Source organism: Mesitornis unicolor, unplaced genomic scaffold (assembly GCF_000695765.1).
Source record: "Mesitornis unicolor isolate BGI_N332 unplaced genomic scaffold, ASM69576v1 scaffold48072, whole genome shotgun sequence".
NCBI classification, from domain to species: domain Eukaryota; kingdom Metazoa; phylum Chordata; class Aves; order Mesitornithiformes; family Mesitornithidae; genus Mesitornis; species Mesitornis unicolor.
In genome coordinates this window covers 1-13,923 of record NW_010172170.1, presented here as the reverse complement: position 1 = coordinate 13,923, position 13,923 = coordinate 1, and the positions used below count along the sequence as shown (strand labels likewise).

The 13,923-nt window shown below is 35.8% G+C and overlaps 1 protein-coding gene across 1 annotated transcript in view; it reads right to left on the bottom strand.

The window, feature by feature from the left end:
- The window catches only part of LOC104533873 (chromosome unknown open reading frame, human C16orf62), a gene marked incomplete at its 5' end in the record, with an annotated part of 29,607 nt that extends 15,798 nt beyond the window's left edge, over window positions 1-13,809 (bottom strand). Inside the window, 10 exons of the mRNA XM_010180285.1 lie at window positions 3,300-3,414; window positions 4,550-4,627; window positions 5,424-5,522; window positions 7,572-7,635; window positions 10,082-10,153; window positions 10,961-11,046; window positions 12,094-12,156; window positions 13,020-13,100; window positions 13,314-13,367; window positions 13,693-13,809. Coding sequence (XP_010178587.1) covers window positions 3,300-3,414; window positions 4,550-4,627; window positions 5,424-5,522; window positions 7,572-7,635; window positions 10,082-10,153; window positions 10,961-11,046; window positions 12,094-12,156; window positions 13,020-13,100; window positions 13,314-13,367; window positions 13,693-13,809 — 829 coding nt within the window. The remainder of the gene's footprint in view (window positions 1-3,299; window positions 3,415-4,549; window positions 4,628-5,423; window positions 5,523-7,571; window positions 7,636-10,081; window positions 10,154-10,960; window positions 11,047-12,093; window positions 12,157-13,019; window positions 13,101-13,313; window positions 13,368-13,692) is intronic.
- Between the last annotated feature and the right edge of the window lie 114 nt (window positions 13,810-13,923).

Genomic DNA, 13,923 nt, shown 5'->3' with positions numbered 1-13,923 from the left:
ACGCCCTATGACAGAAAGCATGACTGATGAGAATTTATTATTCTATGTTGGCAGCATGTGGTGTTCTGTGGCTCAGTTAAAAAAAATGAACACATTTGTAAAATCTAGGATCCTCCTTTTTGAGGTAAGCTCTTCATCGGCTCTCCACGGTACAAACTATGCATCCGGGACAAAATCACCTAAAGCGTTTTTAACTTAATTACAGATTGGTTTTATTTAAAGCACCTCTTGGGAGCTGAAGACAAAAGAGACACTAGTCATGTTTAATACACGTTGAGAAGCATATCTGGACATCCATGTACCAGTGTATTAATATTAGACTTTTCGTGAGTCTATAAATTCACATTTCTGACATCATTTAACTGTATTAAAGAAAATATATTTCAAGAAAAATTACTATTACAGTTTTCTAATACTGAAGAATTTGGGTGAGTTCAAACAAGCACCACACAGTTGCTTTGATTAACAGTGTGGCAAATGTCAGCAGGGAGGGCTCTGATTTGACAGAGGAAATTGAAACTGTGAGACACCAGGACTGATTGTCTGGTATTGCTGCTGCCCCTTGAGACTGGGAACACCACAAAACCCAAACTCTAGTTATAAGCAGATGAGCTGTGGCTCTCCAGTTGTTGGTAGTTTATTAGTGCAATCCTCAGATTGGCAAACTTTATTTACTGTTTATGACCCACAGATCCTCTCTGTAAAAAAGCAATCTTTAAAATTCCCTTTATCTGCCTCAAGAGATAATTTTACCCTTTTTTCAAGTTAGATATATTGGCAATCTTCCTATTGCAAACATAAGTCTACCTTGTGAAATTCGATTTTGTTATAGGTTTTAGTGAAAACTCCACTCACTGAAATAGGTAGACTCCTTGTAAGAGCTTAGAATTTAAAAAAACCCAAGAATTTAACTCACTAAAAACAACAACTGGAATCTTTAAAGAGAAACTGCATTAATTGCATGCATGCATTCTCGCTACTAACTGAGCTATCAGATCAGGTACATTACCTTTCAGTTTTCTCTCTCTTCCCAATTTTAAACTCATTAAGCTAATTCCAATCAGCATAACATAAAGGTTACACGCATGACACAATTTAACTTCCTAGCCTAACGCTATCATTAGCTGCACACTCTTAAAACTTCACGCTGCATCGGTTTTAGTAGATCAGTGTCTAATTGGCATCAGTTAACTCAGCTAACTGACTGGATTTAAATTCGCTGTTATGAATTAATCAGTACTTCTTATATGCATGAAATGCATTCAGTTGAGATCCAGATTAAACTGTGTTAAATGTAACTTTCAAGGACATGTTATCTGACTACAATACATGAGAATATGCAAAGACAGTTCACAAAAACTGTCCCAAGACCGGTGTCACTGTTGCCTAGCTGGTTAACACATGCTAAATTACACATGCAAGTGCAAAATCCCTGAATACAAATTATGCCCAAAATAGCTTTTCTAAGGAAACAAAGAAGTATGTAACAATAAAACACTGGTAAATGAAGTGAGTTACTGAACACCTATATTGCACATGCTTCATTTCAACAAGAGCCAGGATGGACCAAATGCTCCTCTCCCTAGCTTGTGGGTCTAAAATTCAGTAGGGAGCGGTTAATAAATATGCATTTTAGAGATTGAGTTCATAATGCTTTGCATATACCTGCTACCTTCAAAGCTTTCAGAATAGGGATCCTATTCATTGTTACAGTGAGCGCACTGTGTTCACTTGTCAAACAACAGCTGTGCATATTCATAAACTCACACACTGAAAAATCTGGATAATTGTTGGAGCCCAGCAGTCCCACTCAGAGAAGACTCACATCACAAAAATAGTGGAAAAACAGATTAGATTAGATTATTAAAGATTATTAAATCACAGAGTTGGTCCCAACGTGGGCAGGGCATAGTCCTCAAAGATCGAATATTACAGAAAAATTGCTTTGGATTTGCTTTCAGCAAGAGATGTACTGCAACAATAACAAAAATCGATAGAGAGGATAAGGTAAGCTGGTCAATTTTAAACAAAACACCAAGAAAAAGCGAGTCCATTTTTGGCAAACTGTTATCTACAGAGAAACTGCACAATACTAATTGCACAACAACAGACTTTGCAGATCTTTTATTTGCACAACATACTTGGACACAACAGCCAGCTTTACTCTAAATCCCTCTGCTTTGCTATACGGGCAGCATCAGATTCGAAACAAAGAAATACAACAGTCACCCTGTACTAAAAGGTCTCAATCAGCATTCTAAATTAGCTTGGTTGTGCAGCTGGAACTTACTGGTGAATGCAGAGTTTGAAAAACAAGCTCTCATAAAGAAGCACAGAGCTGAAACAAAGAATTAACAGCCACAACAAAAGCCGCTGCAAGGTAATTCAATTTATTACTCTTGCGACTACACTGAACACATGTAAAGGAAAAGCATTTACCATTGGAAAGCAGACATTTAAAGTCAGTATTAAATAAGGTAGAACGACATCACTTTAAACAGGAAAAGAAAGATTCTGCAAACAGTTAAAAGTATGAGAAGACTTTTGTGATATGAACAGTCTTCCATTTGTGATATGAACAGGAATGAGATTTAATTAATTAAATCGTGATACAGAATTAAATACTGATACAGACAATGCTCATTCTGATGCCAGAGTAGCTCGATTTTTTTTCACCAAATCACTTGTTTGTCAGAATTTCCAATTACTTAAGACTGAGCTTATAGGATGGCTAAAAACTGCACTGAGGCCCTGGTTCAATCAGTAAGTCAGGTCAAAAAAAAAAGCAAATATATTTTTCATTCTCCATATTATCTGGTATTACTCCATTGTTTCACTCTGATACAGTGGCACATTCTCTTAACTGTTTATCACACATGTGCTTTGATAGCTGATTTCTGGTTGAAATTGTAGCCTGTGAACTACTACACAGATTAACTAGTTTCTTCTCCCACAGTTACAAGAAAGCACATCATTTGTGATTAGACTGCTTGCATAATTATGCAGGAGAAAAACATTCCGTGCTTTCCATAATTTTTAAGTAATTTAGGACAAGCTACCTTATAGCCATGACTATGTCAACTAGAGCCAGCTGTCCTGGTTATTTAGATCACAGGATTAGTGTTAGAATTGAAGAGTTGCTTTAATATAAATTGTCACTGGAACAGTGCTTGAAACAGGGCTGTGTTTTAATTGCATATAAGTACATGTATATGACTATGATTTCAGCCAAGTTATTATTCACAGGTAGAAATATTTCTGAAAGAGAGAACTTTTAAGTACACAAATTCATGCCTTACCTTGTGAAAGGCACTGATTTGCCAGAGCAACCTGTCCAGAGTGTAGATACAGATTGAGACGTGTGAAGATACTGCTCAGAGATGGAATTGTAATGAAGCAGAAGGCAACACAAGCCTATAGCAAATAAAAAACGAAACTGAAGAAAATTTCTACCTCAGAGTTACAGCAATCATTACTGATTTTTAAACATGATTAGGAATAAAAATCTGTAAATCTGTTTTGGGAAAGACTTTCAATAAAAAGCAAATATAATGGGAAGTCCAAAATCAGAAACTTCAAATTTCTCAAATATTATTATTATTTTAATTATTAGTAGATTAGTTCAAAACTTACTCTATGACTCTAGCTCAAAGTGTTCCTCTCTCCTCAAATAGCCAGCTTGCAGCTCAAGACCAAAATCTACCTAGAGAAGCAGACTGCTGGTCCTTAGGGACAGTCCATCTGTCAAACTGGCCAAAGCAGAGGCATTCTGTGTATCTGAGAGGAAGCAGGTCTAGCACAGCACACTGCAGCTTTAGACCTACTGGAACAGCCCAAACACCTCAATGGAGCGAGTGGCTACCAGGCATACAGAAGGTGGCCTACACTAGGCTATCCTTTGTTCAGGACCTAAGCACAGGTGCCATGAACGAAAATCCATTTATTAACGGCAGCATATGCACACACCTTCACAACACATGAAGATGAAGACATCTTAGTTGCTATATTTCAGGTTAGAAGGGGGAACACAAACAACTTGCATATCCTGTGCATAATTCAAAGCTCATCTGATCATATACATAGAGATTCAGAGGCACTAAAGCTGAAAGGAGCACTTCATTTGAAATTCAAATACTGATTTCAGCATATTAACATTGGTATTATGAAACAGAGGTTTAAATATATTCTTTTCCCTCTATTTCCCATTCTTTCTGTGATTGAGTTACATAGAAATTAAGAATTTTATTTCCATTATAATTTGAAAAGCTCAGCTTTCTAGAATTCAAACAAAGAGCTCTCCAATGAACCTTCCGTTGGAAAGGGAGTCAATCTTGCTGCTCTTTTTAACATAAAGCTGCTATGCTTTGGGTCTTTTTTTTCTTAAACAGCAGCATTTGGCTTTAGAGAGTAAAGATCAACAGTAACAAGAGAAAATGAGACTACAAACAGCATCAAAAATACTAACATACTATTTTTGCAAAAATTATAAACTTAGGTGGCAGCAAATAGTATTCTCTGCAAAGAAGGCAGGCTCAAAAGTCAGACCTACCCTGACAAACGCAGCAGTCTTCCTGGAATGATTTCCTTTCATCACCTTTCTTGTTGCCATTGCTAGTTGGTTTACAGACTACACATAAAAACCAAAACACATCTTTAAAACAAATGCACAGATTTATTAGGTCAGCAGCAAGTAACAAACTACATGTTTTACTGCATGCATTTAGAGAATAGAAACTGCCAGAAGGGACCCCACCATGGTATGCCCTCACTGTACTATTTAGCTTTTACTTGGAGAATTTTAGTGACTGTTCCTTAAAGCAAAGATGATTCTGAAGGTTTGTGAAGATAGACTTGTTGATTTTTCCAAGGCGCTCGATCATCCCTTGCTTCCCAGCTATACTGCTGTCATCACTTTCTTCCTGGCATAAAAATAATGATTTCTAGCTGACACACTTATCAAAAAACCAATGTAATAAAAGGATTTAAGAGAAGATTCAATGTTGCAAAGGAATCAGATGCCGCTAACGCTCACATGACATGTGACATACAGAAAAGATTAACCTTCCCAATCACAGGAGCACTCTGACTATATCTTCAGCCAGACACAGTCTAATCTCTCCTAGATGGAGGATTATAGAAGAGAGAACCCAAATTCTGAATGCATGGAAGTGCCACTTACTTTATTAGACATGAAATCTCTTGCAAGATAGACAGTTTTCTTTGTTGCAATGATACCATGCATGCCTATCAAGCAAGAACTTCAGAGAGTTTGGAGTGATGAGAGATGAAATCAAAGTCTATTTTAAACACACCTGATAAAAAGACTTCAGACTTATTTTGACATAGACCAGTAATCTGGGCAGGGAATGGGAGAATTGCAAATATATCCCCACTTAAGATAATGTTGATAAACTGTAGCTTACATGAATCAACTGGACAAGAACGGGCTCCAGATTGCAAAACACTGACCTAGCTTCAACATAGAAACTCAGCTGTTGCTCAAAGTCACGGCCAAATGAAACCTATAAAAGACAAAAAAAAAATAACCAAACACCCTAGATTTTACTACTGTAGACCATTAACTTTAAGAAATATAAAACTGCATGCAGATAAACCACAGGTATTAAAAAGTCAAAATCCCCATATATTGGTAAGAACAAAATCCCACCGATAACATCAAAACAGGACCTAGAGAATCTCTCTACTTTTAACTAGCCAACTTTCCAACATTTAACCTTCAGGGAAACCTGAAAGTTTTGCTGGGAGCTTTTTCTCCATATTCCACACGATCTTCTACTTCACCGATCAAGTACCTACCAAGAGAACAAAATATAACTCCTACATTTGAGCAGTTTTTTCAAAACTTGCAGAACTCTTGATTCTCTACTGAACAGGGGCAAAGGCTTGGTATAGTTCATACATAAAGCAAAACAAAACAAAACCAACAAAAAAAAAAACCATAAAAATAGAAATAGAGCCATTAATCTGTATTCAGATTCCTCTAATTTCTGGCTGCTAAAGGGCCTCCAAGAGAAATTAGCATTTTCCTAACTAAATATGCCAGTAAGAAAAGCAGATTTCCCTTCAGTTTGGTTAATAAATACACAGTAAGGCAAAAGCCTACAACCTTGCATGCTGGCAGAAAAGTCAAAAACAACCCTTGTGTAAGAACACATCCTACTCCAACCCTCCAGATTTTAAAAACCAAGTGCTGTCAGCTGGAGTGTCTCAGCTGTCAGTTAAGAGCCCAGCAAGAGAAAGTCTGCAGGCAGTTTACATTTATATATTCAAATGGAATTTTTTTTCTAACAGAAGTAAAGGTTGCATTATTTATTATTTCTCAAGCCACATGCGAAATAAGTTTTTACAGAATTAAAATGAAAATTGCATTTAACCTATACAGTGAAAGATCAAAGAAAATGCACCAGAATATGAAGGATTGCTTCTTACATTACAGACTGTCTTTGCTTTTCCCCTATTTGTGCAAATGCTGGTTCTTCAGTCCTAGTCCCAAGAAAACTTCTCTAAAAATATAAAATTTTCCACAAAAAAGCCAGACTGTAAGGATGACTGTTAAGACTGCTTTTCCCTCCACATCTTAATGTGTTTTGGTTTAAAATTTATAACTAGTCATTTTATTGCTACGGGATTTTTTCCCCCCTCTATATCAAGAGTATAAACCCACATCAAATATTACTCAACGTGGGAAATCCTCCTAAAAGAAATTATATAACACTATACGACATATAAAGCTTAATAAAGCAAAATTATATTAAAGGCATTAAATAGCAAATCATTATAGCTGAAGAGGAAGCAACCGTCTAGAGATTAATTCACAGAACTGCAACAAAGAACAAAGAGGACAAGCAGAGACAAAGCCTGTCAGCTCTATGTGAAAGAAAAGCCAAGCATTGAGAGTACCTGGGTAGAGAATAAAAAAGAAAAAAAAACCTTGAGAGAATGTCCTAAACCAACCTGAGATCTCAAACACAACAGACAAGAACAAAAGATTTTACTGGGATAAGAGGGAGGAAACTATTAAAAATTAATTTCAAAACAAAAGAACTGGAGTTTTTGTGGGACTACTAGTTTAACGATACAAATTATCTTATTTATAAGTTAAGATGAACAGAGATAAGAATAACATACAACTTATATTTATTTTATGTTTTTTTAAAGCTAGTCTTGGTCCCATTTAGGGCTGGGTAGCGGAACTTCATTCACATAAATTGGTGACCTTTCTGATTCTATAATAGGTAAGACTTTAATTACTGTTTAACTTTCATATGCTTACTATGTTTTACATGAGATTTAAAAAAACTAGCAGAAAATATTAAATAAAATACATCTACACTCTAAACTCTCATATTGCACCATGTCAGCTTCAACACTACATGATACGTCTTTCAACACATGCAAACTTTTGTCACTAAAATACAGTTTCAACAGTCTGAAGCAAGTCAGACACAGCGGCTCTGCTTCAGCTACACAGGCACCCGTTTCTCATGGGGACCTCATGAAAACTCGAGCTATAAGGTACACCCCAACAGTTGCACGCAATTGTCACTCACCATTTTTATGAATCCATTTATCAAAGCTGCTAACATTCTTTTCTCATCCTCAAGTGTTAATGCACTATAAAAGAAAATGTATAGGGTAAATTTTATAATGGTGCTTATTTATCTGTAAAGGTTCAAATTATACACATAAATGTATATGTTATGTCCATATAAAATATTTACTGCATGCTAAGACCAGTAAGCTTGTAATTTCAGTTATAAAGCAATAAAACTAATTTTAATAGGAATATCACCAAGTCAAACATGAACTAAATTCTCAATTAAAAAAAAATACAAAACCAAAGATTGCTATGAGTATATACAGATTTTGGCATGAGGAGACAGAAGCTAAGCTAATGTTCTTTACTGCAGCAAGCAAATAGCTTCAGTCTTGTATTACAACATGAGAATTTGAGTAGGAAGGGATTACAAAAACCTAAAGAAATTAGTAAATCTATTCTTTGAAGAAAGTTGTCCTATTTAAGGGGAAAAGTTTTTAAAATACACTTTAAATAGTATGTGCAATAGTTACTGTATTTCTTTTAGAAACAACATTAGTTTATTGGCTTGGGTTTTTTGTGTTTGGTGGGGTTTTTTGTTGTTTGTTTGTCTTGCTGTTTGTTTTTGTTGGTTTGTTTTGTTTTTTTTTAACTAACCCTGCCATATAATTTTAAAAATAATTAACATCACTTTGTTACAGTGCTGTCTTTGCGATGTTTTAGTAAGAACTGAACTAAACTGATACGTAAAAAGTTTATTTTCAAGATACTTATTCTATATGTATCACAGATACCTATTCTATAGTAAGTGTCCAAATCTGACTTGAAACAAATTTACATCACATGAAAATCCAGTAAGTGAAACCTGAACAAAAAATTAAATTACAATTAACTAATACAATTTAATCCTTTTATTATTATATATTTGTCTCCGGCTTTGACCTTTAGTATATCAGTTACCAATTTCCTAGCTCAGACACCACATGCGAAGAGAACAGTAGTTTTATTATACAAATTCAGTAAAGGGAGAAAGAAAATCTCAGCATGATTAGCTCATTAGTGCACTGTCAATCAAAAGAGTCAACTGATGGGTTCTGAAAGGCTCACTAGACTTGTAATGAGATCTCCGGGTCAGTTATAGGTTTCCAGTTCAACTCTGAATTAGACCCCTACCAGACTAAAGGCTGTTATCCTCCAACAGCTGTTACAGGGGTCAGCGAGTCCTATACAATGGGTTGGGAGTTTCCTGAACCAGGAGGTAAAAACAGATGCAGGAGTTACTTTAAGATATTCAGAATTTATGGTGATTTGCCAATAAGAGATGACACAATAGAACCAAGCTAACAATGTATGCCATCTTACCTCAGCTAAAATAACTGCTGGTTTAAGGGATTTTAAGGACCCCAGTAAACTATCAAATTGTTTTGGCAAAACATCAGAGGAAGCACCAAATATAGATTCCCATAAAATGCTTATTTTTTTAATAAGCTGTTTTAGCTTCAATATACTGTTCTATTTAAATGTTGAAGTGGCTTTTAGTACAACATACAGCCAAATAAGGTTTTCTAACCCAAAATAAAGCACTCTAGCTGGTATAAATTTGAATTACATGCCAATTCTGACTTCTTTATTGGCAATAAATCTTGCATTCATGGCACATTGAGGCTGAGAAAGTTACAAGTTCCTTTACAGCAACTGCCATACTAAGAGGCTCTGGGCTCAGAGTTCCAAAAGAAATCCTGCCCTTACAATTCTACTCAACCCAAACAAGAAGCAAAAAGGAGATTTTTGCTCTCAAGATCTAAAATTTGCAGCATTGTGATTCTGGCTCTATTTTCAATCAGACACGGATTTTAGTGTGTGCAGGTTACCTACAAACCGCAACGGCTTTCCCCATTGCACAACTGCTACTCAAACAGTGAGGGTGCAACAGGGCACCTTAACCACCTCAGCACTCAAGAGTCAAGGGGAAAACAGAGGAGGATTTAGGGGAAAAACCACAGATGGTTCAAGAGCATCTTCTCAGTTCTAGCTTCCTCTGCTCAAGTTCCTAGAGATTTTCCAGTTGTCCTTTTAAAGATTTCACATTCCTTTGTAAGGACTAAAAAAAGCATCCTAAATAAAGGTATAACTGAGTACGGCAATCTGTACTTTAAAAGCTACATAATCACTTAAAACTCAAAAATGGTTTATTATTCACTATAACTCAAAGTCTATATTGGTTTCACTCTCAAAAATATTTTTTAAAGATTGAATTGTTTAGTGTCTCTGCTTCACTAGAAAACTCAACAAAACCATTGCTACTTTCCTTTTAAAATTCTGCTTCAGTGTTCAAAATAAAGTATTAATTAAAGAGCAAATGGTATGTGCTGCCACTTCATGGCACAGCTGTTCCCTCATCACTAATTGGATTCATGTCTTAATCCACCATGAAACAAACAGCCTCAGAAATGTGAAACTGTACACCAAGCAGGCAAACTTTGTATAAATGATAGTTATTAGTATAAGCAAAGTTAATCTTACTTCACAGAATCATGCATCGTCTTGCAGATGTGCAGAAGAGCATTGAGTATAACAGGATCCTTTGTTTGATGCCTATAAAATGTTTTAGAAAAAGGGATGAAAAATCCTGCTGTCAAAACAAAACATCAAAACAAAGCAATCCTAGACCAACCAAGAAGTAATAGAGTTTCTCAGCTACTGATGGACAGACAAGAAGGATAAACGTCATGTTTAGGTACAGAGGCACGTGTGCAGTGGAGCACCACTAAGATGATTAAGGGGCGGCAGCATCTCTCATAGAGAGCAGCTCCCAAGAGAGCTGGGACTGCCTAACCTAGAGAAGAGAAGGCTTGACAGGGGGCTTAGCAGTGTATTTAAATGCCTGAAGGGAAGGTGAAAAAGAAAAAAAAAAATCAAGTAACCTTTTAATTATTTGATAAGAAAAGGACTGTTTGACTTCTACAGTATTTGAAGATGAAGCCTCATCTTTTAAATTCATTTTCAACTGTGGAAATACTCATTTTTCTACATAATGGAGCTTGTAACAAAAGACAGTCTCTCCTCCTCCCTTACATGGTGCTGACACATCAGCTGGAATACGAAATAAACTTCATAAACCAACTATGGCAACATGAATTTAGAAAAGCTCAGAGAACAACTATTCTATTAATCCACAGCAAGTCAGCATCGATATGACTACTTTAATTTCAGCTTTCTTTGTGAACAGTTAAACAGTCAATCAACATGGTAACAAAACTGACACATTTTCATTTCTCTCCCATACCCTGGAACACCTTCACAAACTAAGTGGCCCATATACTGACTCATCTTCCCTAGCAGCCTTTCAGTACATTCCCCAGGCCCTCCAGAATGCATTTAAACTCAGTATTCTCCACTTACTTGATAAAAGATTCCATAATGCACTTGCAAACCTCCACTCTCACACTTTCCTTCTGGAACATATCCAGAAATGGCAAGAATTTCTCCTGAAAGTACAAATACATTAAAATGTAAAATTAGGTATTTTACAAACAACACACAAAAACAACAAATATTTTGGGTAAGCTTTATAATCATAGCTGGTTTATTATTTTAATCTTTTTTGAAGACAGTAATTCATCTTGAAGCATAAAAGAGTAGAACAAACAGAAAAGCACCAATGGCTGAAAGGTGCATCAATTTATTTATTGCAGAGATCCAGAATAAAACACAAAACACAGAACTGTTTGAATCAACTGTTGCCAATTTTTTAAAAGCAATCATAAGCTTGAAACAGCTTAAGATCATGACAAATTCAGACACCTATGGGAACAAAAGGTAGGATATCAAAAACAGTGAAAACAGGCCACACACCAGCAACCATTTTGCATATATCCAGGGCAACTTATGAAGGTCCAAGACATTCAAATTTTCTTCAAAAAGAAGAGTTTAAATTGTTAAGATACTGAAAAAGTTAGTTTCTGCATCATCTCAGGAATATAGCAAGGGTAAGTTTTTCAGAAATATCTGAGCAATTTATGAACAAGACTTGACTCCAATTCCACAGAGTCAGTCTCGCATTCTACTCTTGAACTGGTTTCAGTACGCCAACACCCCTGTCTTTGTTCCTCTACCTCACAGACAGTCTCTGAGCTCTCCAAGTTTCACTTTGTTTCAATGCCAAACTTAGGCCCTATGACAAAGCATGTAAGGTATATATCGTAACACAGAAACAGCAATCAGCAATTACACAAACACTTACACACGTAAATGGTATCTTATCTTCCACTGATTGTCACTTCTGCCATAATAACAAACAAATTTAGAAAACCTAACAGCCTAAAGAAAAAGCAAAGTATAGAGAATTGGAATAATGAATATTTAAGTAGTAAGCAGCAGAGAGCTTCCAAAATGTTTTTGCACTTACCTACTTGATGAAAAGTCCTCTCAATATGTGAGCTTGCAAACAATCTAAATATCCAGGTCAGGTAAACTCTCTTGCAGAAACAGTGCAAAATAGTTCTTAAACATTTATTAAACAGAGTATCACTTACCACTGAAAAAAGCAGAGAGAAGTCATAGATATAGGTAATAACCTTCTGAATAACTGACTGCAGCTAAAGGTAAAAAAAAAAAAGGGAAAAGAAAGAAAGGGGAAATGATTGTAATACATAATAAGACTATCTATACCACAGATTAGTCTTCCCTAGTTATTCATAGAAAACTGGGATGGAAGACACTTCAAGAATTCATTGATGTAATTTCTTTTCCCAAAGCAGGATCAACTACAGCTAAGCTGTCCCTAACAGATGTTTTGCCAACATGCTCTTCAGAACTCATATGAACAGAAGCTGAACAGCCTGCCCATCTTCGTCTGTTCTTTACTTTTTGTAGTTAAGCAGATTTTTCTGATTTATAGTCTGCATGTCGTCCAAGTCTCTAGGCTAAGTAACCACAATTAAAGAAACAAACAAAAAAAACAACCTGAAACCAGTTTGTTTAGTCTTTTTTTGTAGGCACTTCACCTACCTTTCAAGTAACCACAAAAACCTTCTTCTAGAACCTCTTCAACTAATCCATATCTCACCTGGCATGCAGTCTCAAGAACTGGACACAGTAATTCACAGAAGCTTTAACAATGCCAAGAAGAGATGGATTATTTTACGGTTTACTTCTGTTTAAACAGCCCTCCATGATTGCTAATTTTCTTCAGCAGAACACCACTGTTAATGTAGGAGTTAACTATCACGACTTTGAAATGTATAAATCATTCTGGTTTAGCATTTCTCTGAACTGAAAAATTGATGTGCAGGGAAAAAAAGGAACAAATCACAGCATTACAGTTTCAAAAGGCTTCCCAAATTACAGCCAGTCTTTAAAAATAATTTTGCAGTAAGAGACATCAGTAACATTTAAAAATTAATTTGATCTGAGAAAATGCACATCAGATTTTACAGATGTGGCAAAATAAATTCTTTACCTGTGGATAAGCATCTTCAAATGCTCGATCAGGTGTCATGTGTTTGATAACATCAGCCAGAACTGTATTGACCTCTCGCTTCTGTGTGGCGAAAAATGAGGTTACAAAATACAGTAATCAAATCAGCACATAAGACAAGTCACTGAAAACCAGTTGGATAATTTATTTGCATTTGTCAAAGCATCAGCTTTCTACAGAGCTCTAGTTAAGCCAGGAACTTTAGCTAAACTGCTAATATAGCCACTTAGCCTGTGTCAGAAAACCTTCAAAGGAGACAAAGTAATTTTCACGTACCGTAAAATGTCTGCACGTATACTCCACCCACACTTCAGCACAGTTGATATAATCCTAGAAATACATGTTTTACGATCAGCCATATTTACAGGAGGTTACAAGAAATACACTTGCAAACATTACACTTCAAAAAACAACTCCTGAGATATGATTCATGCAGACCTAAAGATTAATTAATGAAAAATGAATTAATGAAAAACTCCAAAAGTTGCTTATGTAGAATTAAGTTATGCTAAAGTAGAGCTCAGGAAAGCTGGGACCACGTGTTTATCTAGAAAAGGTAAATCATGTCCCACTAAGCATATGCTTACTGAACAATTAACTACAATTTTGTCCTAAACACAGAATCAACAGTGAAACAGAACAGACAATAACTCACCTGTGGGTTCTTCAGCTTTGTTATAACCTTCCAAGCTTCATTTAATATCTGAAGGCGATCATTTTCAGGAGGATCAGCCAATGCCAAGTTTAATCCCAAGGAGCGAAAGAGGAGATGCTGGAAGTTAATGAGAAATTTTAAATTAAAAGCAGAAGATGCATGTCCGTCCAACGCCACTTTAGCAGGTACAGTGTGCAGAATGATTTTTAAATCAAATTTAAAATTATAAAT